At 43.6% G+C, this 17,473-nt stretch overlaps 1 protein-coding gene and 1 pseudogene across 2 annotated transcripts in view; both read right to left on the bottom strand.

Moving 5' to 3' along the window:
* MAP9 (microtubule associated protein 9) overlaps positions 1–1,442 on the bottom strand; it is a 30,921-nt gene extending 29,479 nt beyond the window's left edge. The window contains exons 1-2 of one of the 2 annotated variants that reach the window (XM_074396799.1): positions 1,374–1,442; positions 348–490 (exon numbers count right to left, since the gene is read on the bottom strand). In XM_074396799.1, coding sequence (XP_074252900.1) covers positions 348–422 — 75 coding nt within the window. In that variant the 5' untranslated portion in view covers positions 423–490; positions 1,374–1,442. Of the gene's footprint in view, positions 1–347; positions 491–975; positions 1,164–1,373 lie in introns of those variants that run through there. The other variant, XM_074396800.1, reaches the window with a different exon arrangement.
* Positions 1,443–3,245: 1,803 nt separating this feature from the next.
* On the bottom strand, positions 3,246–7,983 carry LOC101041109 (14-3-3 protein epsilon-like; annotated as a pseudogene).
* Positions 7,984–17,473: the final 9,490 nt, after the last annotated feature.

The following is a 17,473-nucleotide window of genomic DNA, read 5'->3' as shown; positions in this document are numbered from 1 at the left end:
CTGAATTCAAAATTGCAGTGACTCAACAGAAAAAATTTAAACATTATGTTACAAGAGAAAAAAAGTTTTTATATAAAAATGGCAATTTAAGGTTGCTATCCAACTTAAGTTACTAGGAACCTAGTATTGAGGCTGCTTTGGTGATCTTAAAACCATACAGGGGAGTTTATAATAATGGATGAAGCACAAACATGATCATGTGCTCATGTGCTCATGTCCTCAAAAGAAATGAAAGATTTACCCCTGCTTTGTATAGGAGTGTTCCTAGGATCACCAGTTTCTACACATCTAATACAGTGCTTACACTGTGAAATGACTCAAAATAAAAATACTTTGAAATACTTTACCTGGAAAGTAGTTCTTTTGGTAACTTTCGGACTCTTCGTATATGCTAAAGTGGTGCTAAAAACTTCATCAGACATAGTGTATTTTTGTCTCTTTGCCTTTATAAAATAGCTAATTGTTAGAATAATTGAACTTCTGATAGTGGCTGAAATATAAAAAAAAAAAAAAATCAGGCTTTGCATGCTTGAGAATTTATTTTACTACATTTGATTCTACTCTTTCCCTAAAAGTCAAACCAACTAAGAAAAGCATCTCATATGAACATTAGGCTACATCTTCACTTAAAAATGTAAAAGGAGTTCTGGTAAAGAAGCATCAAATTCTCACAACAAGCTTGTTAAAAAAAAAAAAATCAATTGAAAATTATCCGAAAATAGTTTAGCAATTACTTAAAAACTCAGCAAATAAATGATTACATGTTAATACCGCAAAACGCTCTCAATTAAAATAGAGCACCTTATTTTTCACCTCTCTTCTAAAGTATAACATTGCCTTCAAAATAAGCCATGCCTTATTTAAAAGGCCATCAAAAGGATAGTCGGAGTAAAATCATGAGCACCACCACCAAAAAAAAATGTATTCATATATTTGCATATAGCGCTATTCAAAGAAAAAGATCGTCATGCTGACCCGCCAATAAGCCAGCGATATTTATTGCAAGCCACTTTTTCCTCTCACAGTGTTGAGAGAGCCACGTAAAACAAAAATACGAAGCTTTCGCGATGAGTCGCATTAAAATCGCGGTTTCCCGAGCTCGGAGCAGAGGCCTGGCAGGGCCGCCAGGAGCGGTGCGCGCCCGGGTTCAGTTCCCGGCCAGGCCAGGTGGCGTCCGGGTGCCCGCCCGCTCCTCACCGCCCCGTAGGTTGAACGTCCAGCGAACGCCAGGCCGGTGCACGCCCAAGCGTGGTCTCTGTCCGGATCCCTAGTGGCCTCCAGGTCCTGCTTTCTGTTCCCAGCCCCCGACGCGTGCGGCGAGTTCCCCGCGACCCTGAGAACCAAGAGCCTGGCCTCGGGTAGGAGCTGCTCACCTTGGCCTGCGTGGGCCTGGCAGCGCCCGCAGGACCGGTCCTGGACCAAGCGAGGAGGAGGGACTAATAACAGAGGCGGAGGGAGGTTGCTAGGATACAGCGTCCCCGGGAGGAAGTGACTTCCGGCCCCTCTGGTACCCAACACCGCTCGTCGGCCCAACGTGTCGCTGGGGCAACCAACCAGAGGAAGGAAGTGACATCACCTTCCTGGGTCCTGGGAGGGGTGTGCATCATTGGCCGCGTGTGCGCACGTGCTGTTGCCTAGGAGACAGGACCCGCCCAACTCCCACCCAGATAGCCTTACCCTGCCAGTAAGAGTAAAGGTCATTATCTGCACAGTGTTGCAGATAAAGCACGTTCGCCGTTTTGCCACAGTTAGGACGTGAAGTTCTGAGAATCAAGGTACAGTGTCAGTGGATGGGACAGAATAGTACGGTAGTGACGTTTGCAGAATCCTGTTTCAGATTATACGTTTGAATCCTGGTGCCCCTTTCCTACACACGTGATTGTCCCAAATTAAGGTCTTTATGACTCGGTTTCTTCTTCTGGTGGGGAAAAAGTGTACTAATAATAACCACCTGAAAGGTTGCTGTAAAATTGAATGAAATAATGCAAGTGGAACACTTGGAAGAGTGCCTGGAATTGCATTTGGTATTAGATACACTCTTTATGCAACTAAGCCGCACGGGTCCTGGAGAGAAGTCAACGCCTGTGAACACAACTGAAAGCCCATTTGACGTTAACTTTAATGTAAAATTTCCCCCTTTGTATACTTAGTGAGTAATCTTATTCGAATCAAACCAGACAACACACAAAATGAGCCACTAAGCTAAAAGTCCATGTGCTACTCAAATAAGCGAAATAAACATCCTTTAATTAGCATAGGTAATTCTTAAAAAAAGAAAATATTTATTGAAAATCTTTAAAATAACATGAATTTTTACTATTTTTAATTTTTAAAAAGCTTAATCCTAGTTGAATTGTCTGACTGAATACATTGACTAATAATTAAACTTGTACCTGACATTTTTTCCACATCTCTAAAATATGCTAATGTTTCACTTACTCAATTTTGTATGAACAAATCACACTGAGATATAAACTTAATAAATCAACGTATTGAAAAACTAAATGTGCATAACAAGAAATATGAACTTTAGTAAAATACAATGCTGTATCAGGGTTCTCTAGAGGGACGGAACTAATAGGATATACATATAAAGGGGAAGGGCTAATAACGGAGGTGAAGGGCTAATAACGGCGGTTGCCAGGAAACAGCGTCTCCAAGAGAAAGTGACTTCCCCAGCTCAGGTCTCTCCCACACCCAACACCGCTCTTTGGCCCAATGTGTCACTGAATATATAGCGCTGGATATATAGTATATATATAATTATATAATACATAAACATATATGTGTGTGTGTGTGTGTGTGTGTGTGAGAGAGAGAGAGAGAGAGAGAGAGTTTATTCAGGAGTATTAACTCACTCACAAGGTTCCCACAACAGGCCATCTGCAAGCTGAGGAACAAGGAAGCCAGTCCGAGTTCCAAAGCTGAAGAATTTGTAGTCTGATGTTTGAGGGTAGGAAGAATCCGGCACGGGAGAAAAATGTAAGTTGGGAGGCTAAACCAGTCTCCTCTTTTCACATTCTTCTGCTGCTTTTATTCTGGCTGTGCTGGCAGCTAATTAGATGGTGCCCACCCAGATTGAGGGTAGGTCTGCCTTTCTAAGCCCACTGACTCAGTGTTAATCTCTTTTGGCAACACCCTCACAGACACACCCAGGAGGAGTACTTTGCATCCTTCAGTTCAATCAAGTTGACAGTATTAACTATCACACCTTCACACCAAGAGCTTTTGTTCTTCCTCACAACTTATCTGCAGGCACTGTCAGGGGAATTAAGAATTTCATAGTAGAATATGGAAAAAATGAGAGCAAGATTTTTTTTTTTTTTTAAGAGACGGAGTTTCACCATGTTGGCCAGGATGGTCTCAATCTCTTGACCTCATGATCCTTCTGCCTCAGCCTCCCAAAGTGCTGGGATTACAGGTGTGAGCCACCGCGCCCAGCCTAGAGCAAGATCTAAGTGAATGGGAAGCACTGGTGGAAGTTCTGTCATTGCAATATCACTAGCAACTTTATAATCCACTAGGCTATTCCCCTCAGCCTCCTTCCTATCATTTCCTGTGGCAAATTCTGCCAGATACCTGTGGTAGTCCCCTTTCCTAAAGAAAAAAAAAAAAAAAATTAAATGAGGAACAATGATTTTTAAAGGAAAATAAGCTGCTTGTTTTATGTTATATAAAATATGTGACAAAAATATATGTAACAGGTAACAGATGTGCTTCAGTAATTTTAAACACTCTCAGGAATGGTTGGCTTTGTTTCATTTTTTTCCTTAGAAATTTCATATTACTAAATGTAAGTAAAAACTCCACAGAAATTAACTGAGGAGCCTCTAAAACTCCACATAATTATCACTTGTTAGACTACAATTAAACAAGCCAGTGGTTCCAAGGAAAGGCACGACAGTGTATTAATCATGAAACAAAAATCGTATATAAAACATTAAGATATCACTGTGAAATGTATGGTCATTTGGGGGAGGGAAATGGGATGGGTCCCATGAAAGCAAAAGAATATAAATAAGCAAAGCAAAAGCTAATACATTTGTATAATAGCCTGACCATCTTTTTATTCTAACATTAATGATCTTTCTAACATTAAACAATTATGCTTAAATAAAAGTTGAAAACCTACCTAGAAAGGAGTCAGGATACTAAAAGGGCCAACTTTTAATCTTACATTTTTCATTCTAGCATAGAACCTACGTTTTATAATAGAAAACTTTGGATTTGCCAATGTTAGCTGCTGGAATGAGGTATTTTTCCAGTACATCAAGGATGTCACAACAAATTAGCTCAGTCTCAACCTGAGAAAACAAAAAAAAATTTTTAATCAGATTGTTTAAGTCTAGAAATTCTATAAATTATTAGACATTCTACGTACTCTGGTTTTGAGGAAGAGAGCTTAGTATTAAACAGAATTCATATCCTCCAAACTCTCTTCTTCCCTCCTGACAGGAAAACAGATGAAAGATGCCTCTACGTTATAAAAAGTATCTTTTCCTTAATGAATGCTATTAAGTGCTACACACACACACACACACACACACACGCACGCACACACACACGTACACACACACACACACATACACACACAGAGAGAGAGAGAGACAGACAGAGAGAGAGAGAGAGAGAGACGTACTCACCCCCTCACAGTCCAGCTACAGAATTCCCAGTGACTAAAACTGAACACTGATGCTTCTTTGCTTCTTGGTAAATGCTGGGCAATTACATGAGTTAACTTATTTCACAAGGTAGCAACTATTGTGTCCATTTACATGAGCAAACAGAAGCTACGACATTTGCCCAAGATCATCAACTTAAAAAAACTTAATAAACAAAGCTAGGATTTGAACCCAGACATGTTGCAAGAGACAGAATCAAAATTCAAACCCAGACAGTTTGCCTCCAGTCCTCACATACCTAACAATGTTCAACAGGCAATTCCTTTAGTGGTAGAGATCTATAGCTAGTTAAGACACCAAAAACCTATGGACCAAAATCACTATTGCCACTCATCTCTATCCATGCATGATGCTGAAAATGTACACCACCTCTACACACACATGCCCAGGATAGAAAATGCTCCTCATGGCACCACTGCTGAACTTTTCCAGGTTCCTCTCATGCTCCTGGAACCTCCTTTCCACTATAACACATTCTATCACTTTTTCTTCTATAATCGCATCCTCATCTTAGCTAAGCAAAACTGTTTTCTGAATAAACTACCTCCCTGAGGGCTTTTCAAATAGAGACTGCTCTAGGAGAAGGAAGATTTCTAAGTTCTCCTAGGTCCACACACACTCAATAACTGCTCACTTCTTACTCCAAACCCTTCCTCTTCACAAGCCAATATTCTACATTCTATTTCTCTGTTTCTGTCATCAATAGATCTCTAGACCCTTCTCCCACGTTCACTGAGTATCCACAGCCAACCTATTCAATACCTGAGATCACACCAAGGTATGGTGTGGTCATGTTCTATTCAACAGTGTTCTTTGCTCTCTACTCCAAGACTTTCACTTGTCCATACTCCTAATTGTGCTGCTCCGTACTAGAAGACTTAAACTGTAATACCCTGCTCCAAAAGGTCCATGACTTTCTTTTGTAGTTCCTCTTCCCTTGCTATTTCTATTTAGAAACTCATCAAGACATCCAGACTCTTTTTTTTTAAACTCTTTCTCTTTTTCTTTCTTTCTCTTTCTTTCTTTTTCCTTCCTTCCTTCTTTCTTTCTTTCTCTTTCTTTCTCTCTTCCTTTTCTTTCTCTTTCTTTTTCTTTCATTCTTTCTCTCTCTCTCTTTCTCTCTCTCTCTCTCTTTTTAATGCATGCGTCTCATCTAAGACATCCAGACTCTTGAGCTTTTCACATCTTTTCCCGATTTATCAGTTGCTGTCTTTGCTTCCTGCTTCTCTTTCCTAGCGAGCCCAAATCGCACAGTGTACCTCATGGATTTCTTTCTTCCACACTTTCAACTTTCTCACTTCCTCATTCATCTGGGACACAAAACTTGTCCATTGATCATCCAAATTCTTTGACCCAGCATATTTCAGAGTAGTAGTAGCATCAATTCCAGCTTACAAGTTTATTTTTAGAGACGGGGGTCTCATTTTGTTTTTCCCACTACTGGCTTAAGCGATCCTCCTGCATCCATCTCCCCAAGTGCTGAGCCACCATTCCCGGTCCCAGCTCATAACTTCCTGTGTGACCTTAGGTATGTTACTTAAACACCCAGTTTGTGCATTCATAGGTTGGGATAATACCTACCCTTTCCAGTGCCAGTGTATTGATGACACTTCGCATAAATATATAGAATAAAGTTATTTCCCCAACTCAGGACAGCGCCCAGTAGAGCTGGCGAGTCAGTAGCTGTGTTCCCCCCCACCACCTTCCCTCTGCCTACCAAACTCACTTTGCACCTTCCCTCTTATTCCCTTCCCTATTCTCTTTCATGTATTTACGTGCCTGTATCTTCCACTAGAATCAATTTCTCAACAGCAGTGCTATTGGAAGTGTGGGCAGAATCATTCCTTGCTGTGGGAACTGTCTTGTGCATAGTAGAATGGTCAGCAGCATCCCACTCTCCACCCCACCAGATGCCAGTAATACCTTCCAAGCTGTGACAATCAAAAATATCTCTAGACACTGCCAAATGTCCCCTGGAAGGTCAAAAGCACCTCAATTGAAAACCACTGCACTAGAGTAATGGCTATTCAACGTTTTTGAACAAGAGCTATAATAAGAAACACTGTGTGTGTGTGTGTGTGTACAATATGTGAAATAACTTCATTAAATCATTCTTACCCTTACAGCATCCACTCTGATATGTTTCATTCTGTTTTAAAAAAGTAACTAGACTGAGCCTCCATAAGAATAGTAATCATATGTTTCTTCTTTACACTCACAGTACCTAGGCAAATTGTGTGGCACATAAGAGGAACACAAATACTTGTTAAATTGCAACTGATCATCATTTCCTGCAGTTAGTGAAGAGTTTTAGTTAACAGAAGAAAACCAAAACTGAAATTTGTTCTCTGGTTGTACAGTGCTCAAAATTGACCACCACCCTTGGGAGCTTCCAGGATAAAAAGTTCTTTGCCTCTGCTCTAAATACTCTGTGGCGTAATCCACATGAGCAAAAAACAAAAATCTACTAAGATATAAAATGTATACTACATATATAAGCATTTGCGCACTAGGCTGTGGCCTAAAATGCCAATGGCTATGGCCAAATTACTGACAGATATAAGCCCGTGACTTAAGCCAGGCACTCAAAAGAAATAAGCCTCCCTTTCCTAGAAGACATTTTCTAAAACATTAAAATTAAAAGGCAAAATATGGGACATATTCAGGTAACAACAACCCTCTCTCTTCAAAATAACTTCTGTTGTAGAAAACCCAAAGATTAAAAACTACAACATCGTATATAAAAATGGAGTCTGTAAATAAAAAGAGGAAGGGGACAAATTAACATATTCTTTTAAAAAACTCATCATTTTTCTTGAAAGTACAGTAGTTCTGCTTTATCTGAGAGGGATCTATTTGGAGACCCCCTGGTGGATGTGCTGAAACCATGGATAATACCAAACCCTATATATACTATGCTTTGTCCTATGCATGGTAAGGTTGAATTTATAAACTAGGCACAGTAAATGATGAATAACAGAATAGTTGTAACGTACTGTAATAAAAGTTATATGAATATAAATGTCTCTTTTTCTCTCAAAATATCTTATTGTACTGTACCATAGGTAACTCAAACTCCGGATAAGACAGGACTATTGTATAGCAGTCTCACCATTTGCCGACATCCCCGAATCATTTTTAAGCTTGTCTTCTCCCTCCTTGTTTCTTTCTGTTCAGTGCTGCTGATTATTCTCCAAAAGGCTCTTCTAGCTACAATCACATTCATATTTCAACAGATAGAAGGTCCTTCAACCGTCAGCTCCACATTCATCCCTGCTAATTTCTTCATTGCCTCCACCATTTCTGTGAGGGAAAAGTAAAATCTGCACACCTGCAAAATTAGCACCACGTAGATGCTGCCAAAGGGTAGTTTCTGCCTGTGCCTTCTGGAGGGGTGACATCACATCCCCCACTGCACCAGGACCCACTGAGCAACACTTGGGGCAGCCAAGGGGTGCCACACCAGAAATTGGGGGCCAGTGACTTCAATGATTGCTGGGAAGCAAGCCCCAAGTTCCCCAGCGCACCCTAGGGCCTTCCTTGGAAACCGTACTGCCCTCAGTGCTCTGGCAGCATGGGCCTGTGATGGAAGCGCAGCCCAGGCATTCTACAAAACGCCTTCAGGGTCTCTCTTTCATTGTCCTGGCAAATAGCACAGCTCTGATCCATGTCTCTTAACCCACACCCTTTGTGTTCCCTCCCAAAGACCCTTTCTTATTTGTTAAAACATGGGCAGGCTGAGAAGGCTAAAAGTTTCCCAAATCTTTAAGTTCTGTGTTCCTTTTGATGATAACTTTGGTCTCTAACTCACTCATCTTTTCTTTCATTCTCCTGTACACATTCAAGAGAATCAAGCTGCTGCTTCACTATTTTACTTAGATATTTCTTCTTGCAAATTTCAGTTTTATCATTCACAAGTTCTGCCTCCCAGAAAACACTTGGATGTGAACACAACGCAGCCAAGTTCTTTGTCACTTTATGACAAGTGTCAGCTTTCCTCCAGTTTCCAATAACGTTCTTCATTTCCATCTGAGACTTTGTCAGAATGAACTTTTCCTTCCATATATATATATATATATATATATATATATATAAAAATTCCATATATATGGAATGTATATATACATACTTTTTTTTTTTTTTTTTTTTTTTTTTTTTTTTTTTTTTTTTACATACTGGGTCTCCCTGCATTGGCCAGGTTGGTCTTGAACTCTTAGCCTCAAGCAGTCCTCCTGCCTCAGCCTCCCAAAGTGCTAAGATTCCAGGTATGAGACACCACACCTGGCTCCCTCCATATTCTACAAACATTCTATCCAGCTTTCATCTGCTGAACTCTCACCAGAATCACCTTTAATGAAGAGTCACAGGGAGAAGACAGTCACCCACAAGTCAGTAGACAGGCCTGGAGTACAGCCTTCCTGCTCCGCCCTCAGAAGGGATCCACCTGTTGACAACTTGATCTTGGACTCAGGACCTCCAGTGCTATGAGACAGTAAGATTCTGTTGTTGAAGGTGCCTAGTTAGTCTGTGGTACTGTAAAACCGCCCTAGCAAACTAACAGCCTGTTAGCCCATGGATGGTGAAAACATGGAACACACAACAGAGCTCCAGACTTACTGTCTACAGCTCCTGAAGTGTGTTATGGGACCTTCTGGTGGGTGTAGTTATGCAAGACAATTTTTGGTGGTGCAGGGTGAATACATTCAATTTACATAATAATGTATGTATCTTATTGGGTAAATCAGGGGTCCCCACCTATTAGGAACCAGGCTGCACAGCAGGAGGTGAGCAGCCAGCCAGTGAGCAAAGCTTCATCTGTATGAACAGCTCCTCCTCGAATTGCTTGAACCTGGGAGGCAGAGGTTGCAGTGAGCCGAGATTGCACCACCGTACTCCAGCCTGGCGCCTGGCGACAGAGTGAGACTCTGTCCCGAAAACAAAAACAAACAAACAACAAGAAGAAAAAAAAAAAAAAAACAAAAAAAAAACAAACAGCTCTTCCTCAGCCCTTGCATTACCACATGAGCCCTGCCTGCTGTCAGATCAGTGGTGGTATTAGATTCTCATAGGAGCACAAACCCTGAAGTGAACTGTGGATGCCAGGGATCAAGGTTTTGTGCACCCACTCCTTATGAGAATCTAAGTCCTGATGATCTGTCACTGTCTCCCATCACCCCTAGATCAAGGGAACTCAGCCTCCTACTCATCCACCTCTCTCTCTCTCTCTGCCTTTTGTCTCTCTCCCTATCTCTTTCCCTCCTCTTCCTCTCAGCCTCCTCTGTCTCTCTCCCCATCTCTCTTTCTCTCTCCTTCTTCTGCACTTCTCTCTCCATTTTCCTCTCCCTCCCTTCCACCGTGCAGGCAGGACTCCTAGGCCACTTTTCAGGGTACACACAGGGCTGCAGGACCTTGGCCCCCCCATCTCCCAGTGCCCTCAAGGTCAGGGGTGTGGGCCTTTCCGTGTTCTCCCAGGTGGGCATCCCACGTTCCAGGAAGCAGAAGCTGCAGGTCACTGCTGGCTCAAGTGGTGCCCCCACGGGACTGCCAGCTTCCATCTTGTGATCTGCTGAGGCCAAAGCAGAAGACACATGCCCAGGCCTGACCCTGCGCCAGGATGGGGGCAGAGGTGGGTTTGGGGGTAGAGGTTGGGATGGGAGCAGCCACTGCAAATTGGTCCCTGACCACTTCCTGGCCTTCACCCTGCCATGCAAAGCCTCCTCTCCCGCCCCTCCCCCTGCCTCCCTCCACCTCCACACCTAGGCAGCCCCGCACCCAGTCTCTGGAAGTTCCCCTGGATTCAGGAACTAAGGGCAACCGCTGGGCGCCACAGCCCTTAGGCCAGGTGCCAGCTGCCAGCTGCCCCTGCTGCATGCTGACAAACCTTGGCTCTCACTTATGTTCCCACCAAAGCCAGCCACACACCCCTAGTGCCACCCCCCACCCCCGGCATAACCACCGTCTCCTGACTTTAGCCCTGACAGCCCTGCTTTCTGGTAACTCCCAGGTCCAGGTAAGCCCAAAGGCCCGCACCCTACTCCCACCCTTCCTGGGCGCCCCTCTTGTCTGCTTGCCAAGATGCCTTAACCTGGCTTTACCAAGATAAAACAAATAACAGGGCCTCTCCCAGGAAGGTTTCGCAAAATGCTCTCCATTTAGAAGCAGGGGCAGTGACAAGGCCTAGGGATGACTGGAGTCTTGTCACTCAAGCAGCAAGAAGGGCCAGGAGCCCGGTTTCATGCCCTCACCGTGGAGGGATGGCCAGGGCTCCACAAGGTCCTGCGGGGGGCTGGCAGAGGCAGATCCACCCTCCTCTTGAGGAAGCAGGCCACCAGCACAGGAAGCAACAGATGGTGGCATACGAGGCAGAGCCCCCAGGTGCTGTGAAACAGCGCCAGCAGTCTGCACTCAGCTCAGCCCGGGGGAGCTGCAAGACAGACTGAAACCCTGAGAGGTTTGGCTCTGTGTCCCCACTCCAATCTCATTTTGAATTGTAATCTTCATGTGTCATGGGAAGAACCTGGTGGGAGGTGACTGGATCTGGGGGCAGCTTCTCCCATGCTGTCCCCCTGATAGTGGGTGAGTTCTCAGGAGAGCTGATGGTTTTAAAGTGTGCCAATTCCTCATTCTCCACTCACTCCCTCCTGCCGCCTTGTGAAGGAGGTGCCTGCTTCCCCTTCTCCTTCTGCGATGACTGTAAGTTTCGTGACTTATGAGTCAATTAAACCTCTTTTCTTTATTACCCGGTCACAGGTATTTCTTTATAGCAGTGTGAAAAAGAACTAATACAGATTCCTTCTCTGAAGTGCTTTCTCCTTAGGCCACCAGCTTTCCCATGCTCCCTCCACTGCCCCCTGGTCTTGCTTTTCCCCTCATTAGGCCCAAGTGACCCACATGGCCAGTCCAGCCCCATCCTACTGCAAGCCTGTGTGGCTGGTGGAAAGGCTGGGCTCCTTTCCTGACCCCGAGGCTGGCTGATATGCTCTCTGGATTCTGGAGGAAACTGACTTCCTACCCTCATACTGGTAGCCACTTCTTCCAAGACCTCAAAGTTGGACAACATGAACTGGTCTTTTTTTGTTGTCCTCACTTGCTAGGGGTATCATTGGTATAGGCCTAGCCCAGGAAGCCCATGGGGACCCTGAAACCAAGCCCTGTGCAAACCCATCAGGACTAAGAGGGAGGCTGGGAGACACACCCACTGAACATGGGACCTGCATCTGCCCCCATTGGTGGCCAGGGACTGGTATGCCTGGAAAACGTCAGGATGGCACCCTGCTAGCTACCCCCAGCCCAGACACCTTGGAAAATCCTATTCAGTGGGGAAGCTGGCCCCATCAAGGCTACTAGAGAGAAAGGTGAGCACAGTGTCCCCGCAGCTCCGACCAGCCAGCAGCCTGCCCTGGTGTCTCTGCCCCAGCCTGTGAGACAGTGTCCCCCTCCCAGGGCACAATTTTCAGACCAAGAGGGGCCTGGCTTAGACCCCAGATCTGGGAAGAGAGGGCCACCGGAGGTGTGGTGGGCTCCCAGGTACAGTCAGCATGACGATGCAGGGGTTCTGCAGACACTGCAGAGTTCTGCCTCTGTCACAGTTCACCTCACAGAAGCTGGGGGAGATCCCAAAGCCTTGTAGACGCTGCTGCACCACAGCAGGGGCTGAGATTGGCTTTCACTGCACTGAGCCACAAGGTGAACATGGACTGGCCCGCCCTGCAGTCCACACAGCACTGCTTCCGACCAGGGCACCCCATTCACAGCTAGGTACCTGCAGGAGTGTGCTCGCACCTCGGGGCCTTGGTTCCGCCACCTCTACTTGGAATATATCCTCAGTTCTTTCTAGGCTTCTAGAAGCATCTGGGCCAGGGCTCATGGCTGGATGAGCACCTCTGGCCCCACAACCCAAACAAGCGTCCCATCCTTGTTTTCCTTATTATAAAACTTATTATTCGACTTACATCCCTGGTAAGTGCGCAGCTCAAAAGACTTTCACAAATGGAACACATCAGCCACCAGATCACAAAGTCAACCATGCCCAGCCCCTCCCAGTGCCTCCAGCCCCACAACTGGTATTCTGAATTCTGACAACACTGTGAGCCTGCCTTTTGTACTTTACACTTATGGAAGGATATCCACCTTCCTGTTTTAAAATAAATCTTTACTTTTGAAATGATTTTAGATACACACCTTCCATCCAGCTGCTCCTGATAATGACATTTTGCATTACCATGGCACATTTGTCAACACTAAGAAATTTAGGCCGATTGTGGTAGCTTCACCTATAATCCCAGCAATTTGAGAGGTGAAGTTGGGAGGTTCAGGTTCAGCTAAGCCCAGGAGTTTGAGACTAGCCTGGGCAACATGGGTAGATCCTGTCTCTAGAGAAAATTAGAAGAAATTAGTTAGGCATGGTGTCATGTTCCTATAGTTCCACCTAATCAGGAGGCTGAGTGGGAGGGTTGCTTGAGCCCAAGAGTTCCAGGAAGCAGTGAGCTATGATCCCACCACTGCACTCCAGCCTGGGTGACAGAGTGAGATTTTGTCTCTTAAAAAAAATTAAGAAACTTGACATGGGTGCAATCATAGTACTAAATGATAATGTGACCTATTATCTAAGGTTTTTAATGCAGTAAATTACTATGGTGAAATTTATTCATATTTTACCCATTTTTGCCTACCGTCTCATACCTGTCCCAGGATCCCACCTCGAACTCACCCTCTGCCTTAGCTTCCTCCAGATGGCGAGCCAGACACACACCGGGGCTGAATTGTAGAGCTGTTTGCTCCCAGGCTGCAAACCTCTCAGCATGTTACCATACTGAGTACTGTAGGCCATTGTAACACAATGGCCATTGTTTGTGTATCTAAACACAGAAAAGGATCACAAAAATACAGTATAAACAATAAAAAAAAAAAAAGGTACACCTGGCCTGTTGTGGTGGTTCATGTCTATAATCCCAGCACTTTGAAAGGCCAAGTAGAGAGGATCACTTAATCCCAGGAGTTCTATACTAGTCTGGACAACATAAAAGGACCCTATATCTCTTTTTTTTTTTTTAATTTTTTGAGATGGAGTCCTGCTGTGTCACCCAGGCTGGAGTGCAGTGGCACAGTATCAGCTCACTGCAACCTCTGCCTCCTGGGTTCAAGTGATTCTCCCACCTCAGCCTCCCAAGTAGCTGGGATTATAGGCAGCGGACACCATGCCTCTCTAATTTTTGTATTTTTAGTGGAGATGAGGTTTCACCATGTTGGCCAGGCTGGTCTCAAACTCCTGACCTCAAGTGGTTCGTCCACCTCAGCCCCCCAAAGTGCTGGGATTACAGGCGTTAGCCACCGCACCCGACCCCCTTCTCTTTTAAAATATCAACTTTTAGCTATGGTACACCTGTATAGGGTGGCTCCGTTATAGCCTTATGGGACCACCATCCTATATACATTCTGGCATGGACTGAAATGTCATTATCTGACACATGATTGTATACGCAATCTAGAGCTGATTCAAAGTATACTAGAAGGTATACTTATGTTATATGCAAACACTGCACCATTTTATACCAGGACTTGAGCATCTGCAGATTTTGATATCCATGGAAGGTAGTGAAACTGATTCCCCACAACTATAAACATTTCAGTCCTCACAGAAGGCTCAATTCCCTGCAACTCTACCCCCAGGTAAACCCTATCACTGGAGATTAGTTTGCCTGGTCATAACTTCATATAAATGAAATCACACATTATTCTTATAGGTGTAGCTCAACATGAGGTTTGTGAGATTCATTCAGGTTGTGTGTAGCCATAATGTATTCATTTTCTTTGATGTGTAGTCTTCTAGTCTTGAATGTACCATGGTTTTTTAATCCATTCTTCTTTAATGGATATTTGGGAAGTTTCTAGTTTGATGTTATTACAAATAGCGCTGCTATGAACATTGTTTTACTTGTTGTAAAACCATCTAATCGAATCCCTTAGGAGGCCATCAACTTTCCTTAGGGCAGCAGAATGTCTCATTCATTCATTCAATAAATACTTACAAAGAGAAACTGGATTCCTACCTCTCAACACCAAAATAATTTCAGATGGTTCAAATATGTTTACATGTAAGAAAATAAAATGAATAACTTCCTAGAAAAAAGATGAGTAAGTTTTAGAATAAATTTCAGAATAATAAGCATGACCACAGAAAACTCTAAACCTTTATAAAGTAAAACTAAATGTTAATAAGCGGGCAAGGCATGATGGCTCATGTCTGTAATGCCAGAACTTTGGGAGACTGAGGCGGGAGGATTGCTTGAGGCCAAGGACCAGCCTGGGAAACATAGTGAGGCCCTGTCTCTACAAAACAAACAATGATCAAAAATTAGCTGGGCATGGTAGTGCATACCTATAGTCCTAGCTATTCAGGATACTGAAGCAAGAGGATAGCTTGAGGCCAGGAGTTCAAGGCTGCAGTGAACCATGATTATAACTGTAGTCACTGGATTTCAGCCTGGGCAGCATAAAGCCCGTCTATATTTATATTTGAAAAATTAATTAAGACAAGTAAAGGAAAAGTATTTGTGTCTGAGTGTGGTGGCTCATGTTTGTAATCTGAGTACTTTAGGAGGCCAAGGTGGGAGGATCGCTTGAGCCTAGAAGTTTGAGAACAGCCTGGCAACATAGTGAGACCCCATATCTACAAAAAAAATACAAGATTTAACTGGGTGTAGTGGTGTGTACTTGTAGTACCAGCCACTCAGGAGGTTGAAGAGGAAGAATCGCTTGAGACTGGAGGTCTGGGCTACAGTGAGCTGTGATCATACGACTGCACTCCAGTCTAGGAAGACCCTGTTTCTAAAAAAGAAAAAGAAAGTAAGTAAAATACAAAAAATTAAATAAAAAAGAGTATTTGCAATACTTACATAAGACAGCTAATATACCAAGAACACTTACAAATCAAAAGTTTCACAAGCCTACAGAAAAATGGGCAAAGGAATGTGAAAAAATATTAGAAACCTTATTTATGTTCTATGAAATGCAAATTTGAACAATAATACAGTATCATTTTTCCTATAAAATTGACTGAGTTGAATGATTGACAATATCCAGTCTTGGCAAGAGTGTAGATAAACAAGAAATTTAATTCACACTTGTTGGCAAAAGTTGTCCTGAACTCTTTGGAGTGCAGTTTGGCAATATGTACTAAATTAAAAGCATTCACCATTTTTTAACCTCACAGCTCCACTTCTAAGAATTTGTTTGTCTAAGGGCTTGCATTTGCAAAGACTGTACAAAGCAGAGCATTGCCATGTTTATAATTACAAAAAAAGAAGCCTGGGCAACATGGTGAGATCTTGTCTTTACAAAAAATTTAGCCAGGCATGGTGGTTCTCACCTGTAATCCCTCTACTTGGGAGGTTGAGGAGGGAGGATCACTTGGGCCACAGAGGTGAAGGCTGCAATCAACTATAATCAAGCCATTGCACTACAGGCTGGCAACAGAGGGAGACCCTGTTGAAAGAAGGAAAGAAAGAAGAAAGAAAGAGAGAGAAAGAAAGAAGAAAGAAGAAAAGAAAGAAAGAAAGAAAGGAAAAAGAGATAAGGGAGGGAGGAACAAAGGAAGGAAGGAAAAAAGGAAGGAAGGAAGAAAGAAGGGAAGGAGGAAGAAGGGAGGGAGGGGAGGGATGGGGGAATCCTTCATTAATTCAGATTGTTTAAATACATTGTGATTAATTCATACAATCAAACTCTAATAAATATCTATAATAAAGAATGAAGCACCTTTCTGTGTACTGAAATGTACTTTGTGTATATTTGTACTGAAGTGTAAGTAAGGATGTACTATCTATGTATGTGGAAAGAGTCTGCAATGTATTAAGAGGAAAAAGCATTGAGGTATTTCCCATTTTGGAGGCAGGGAGGAAGATATGGCATTGCATGTGTGTGAGAGAGCGTGCATTAGAATTCACACAGAAGACACACCTGCGGACGCACAGTGCAAGTGCTTCCTTCCTAATGGAGAGTTGGGGGTGATGGGCAGCTCCTATGCTCTCTGTCCTGTGCATCCATTGTGTTTGACTTTCTGATAGTGAGTTCACATGATTTTTGTAATCTTTGAGAGAGGACAGCACATATGAAGGTCTGAAGCAACAGGATACATTTGGGAAAATACTAAAATTGGCCCAAAAAGAATGGCAGGAAGAGATGAGACTGAAGAGGGAGGCGGCTGGCAGGTGGCCCAGGGTAACCCAGACTGTGCTGAGGAATGTGGGCTTCACTCCAGCACAGCAGGATTTCTTTGTCCTCACTGGCAGCTCCTCTCATTCTCTGAGGCTGCCTCCTTGTTTCCTGCCCACATCAGACCATGGGAGTTTCTAATCTAATCCCTTGAAGGCCATCGACTTTACTTAGGGCTTCAGAATGTCTTATTCGCTTGATAAATATTTACAACCTCCTGCTTGGTTTCCCTCATCACAGACTCAGGGATGTAATTGCCTCCTTGGCACCTTCATCTGATGGTCATCTCACACCAAAAACTCAACTCTGGCTTTTAGCCACCCCACTAACTTCCTCCTCTTCTGATCTTCATCTCAGTAAACAATGCCACCATCCACCGAGTTGTCACGGACGGATACCCAAGAAGTCTTCTTTATCTTTATTTTCATCTCTGTGACAAGGTCTCACTCTGTCACCCAGGCTGGAGTGCAACCTCTGCCTCCTAAGTTCAAGTGAGTCTCATGCTCAGCCTCCCTTGTAGCTGGGATTACAGGAGTGTGCCACCATACCCAGGCAATCTTTATATTTTTAGTAGAGACAGG

This window comes from Saimiri boliviensis, chromosome 3 (assembly GCF_048565385.1).
Source record: "Saimiri boliviensis isolate mSaiBol1 chromosome 3, mSaiBol1.pri, whole genome shotgun sequence".
NCBI classification, from domain to species: Eukaryota; Metazoa; Chordata; class Mammalia; order Primates; family Cebidae; genus Saimiri; species Saimiri boliviensis.
The sequence above is the reverse complement of the archived record's forward strand: the minus strand, read 5'-3'. Positions and strand labels throughout refer to the sequence as shown.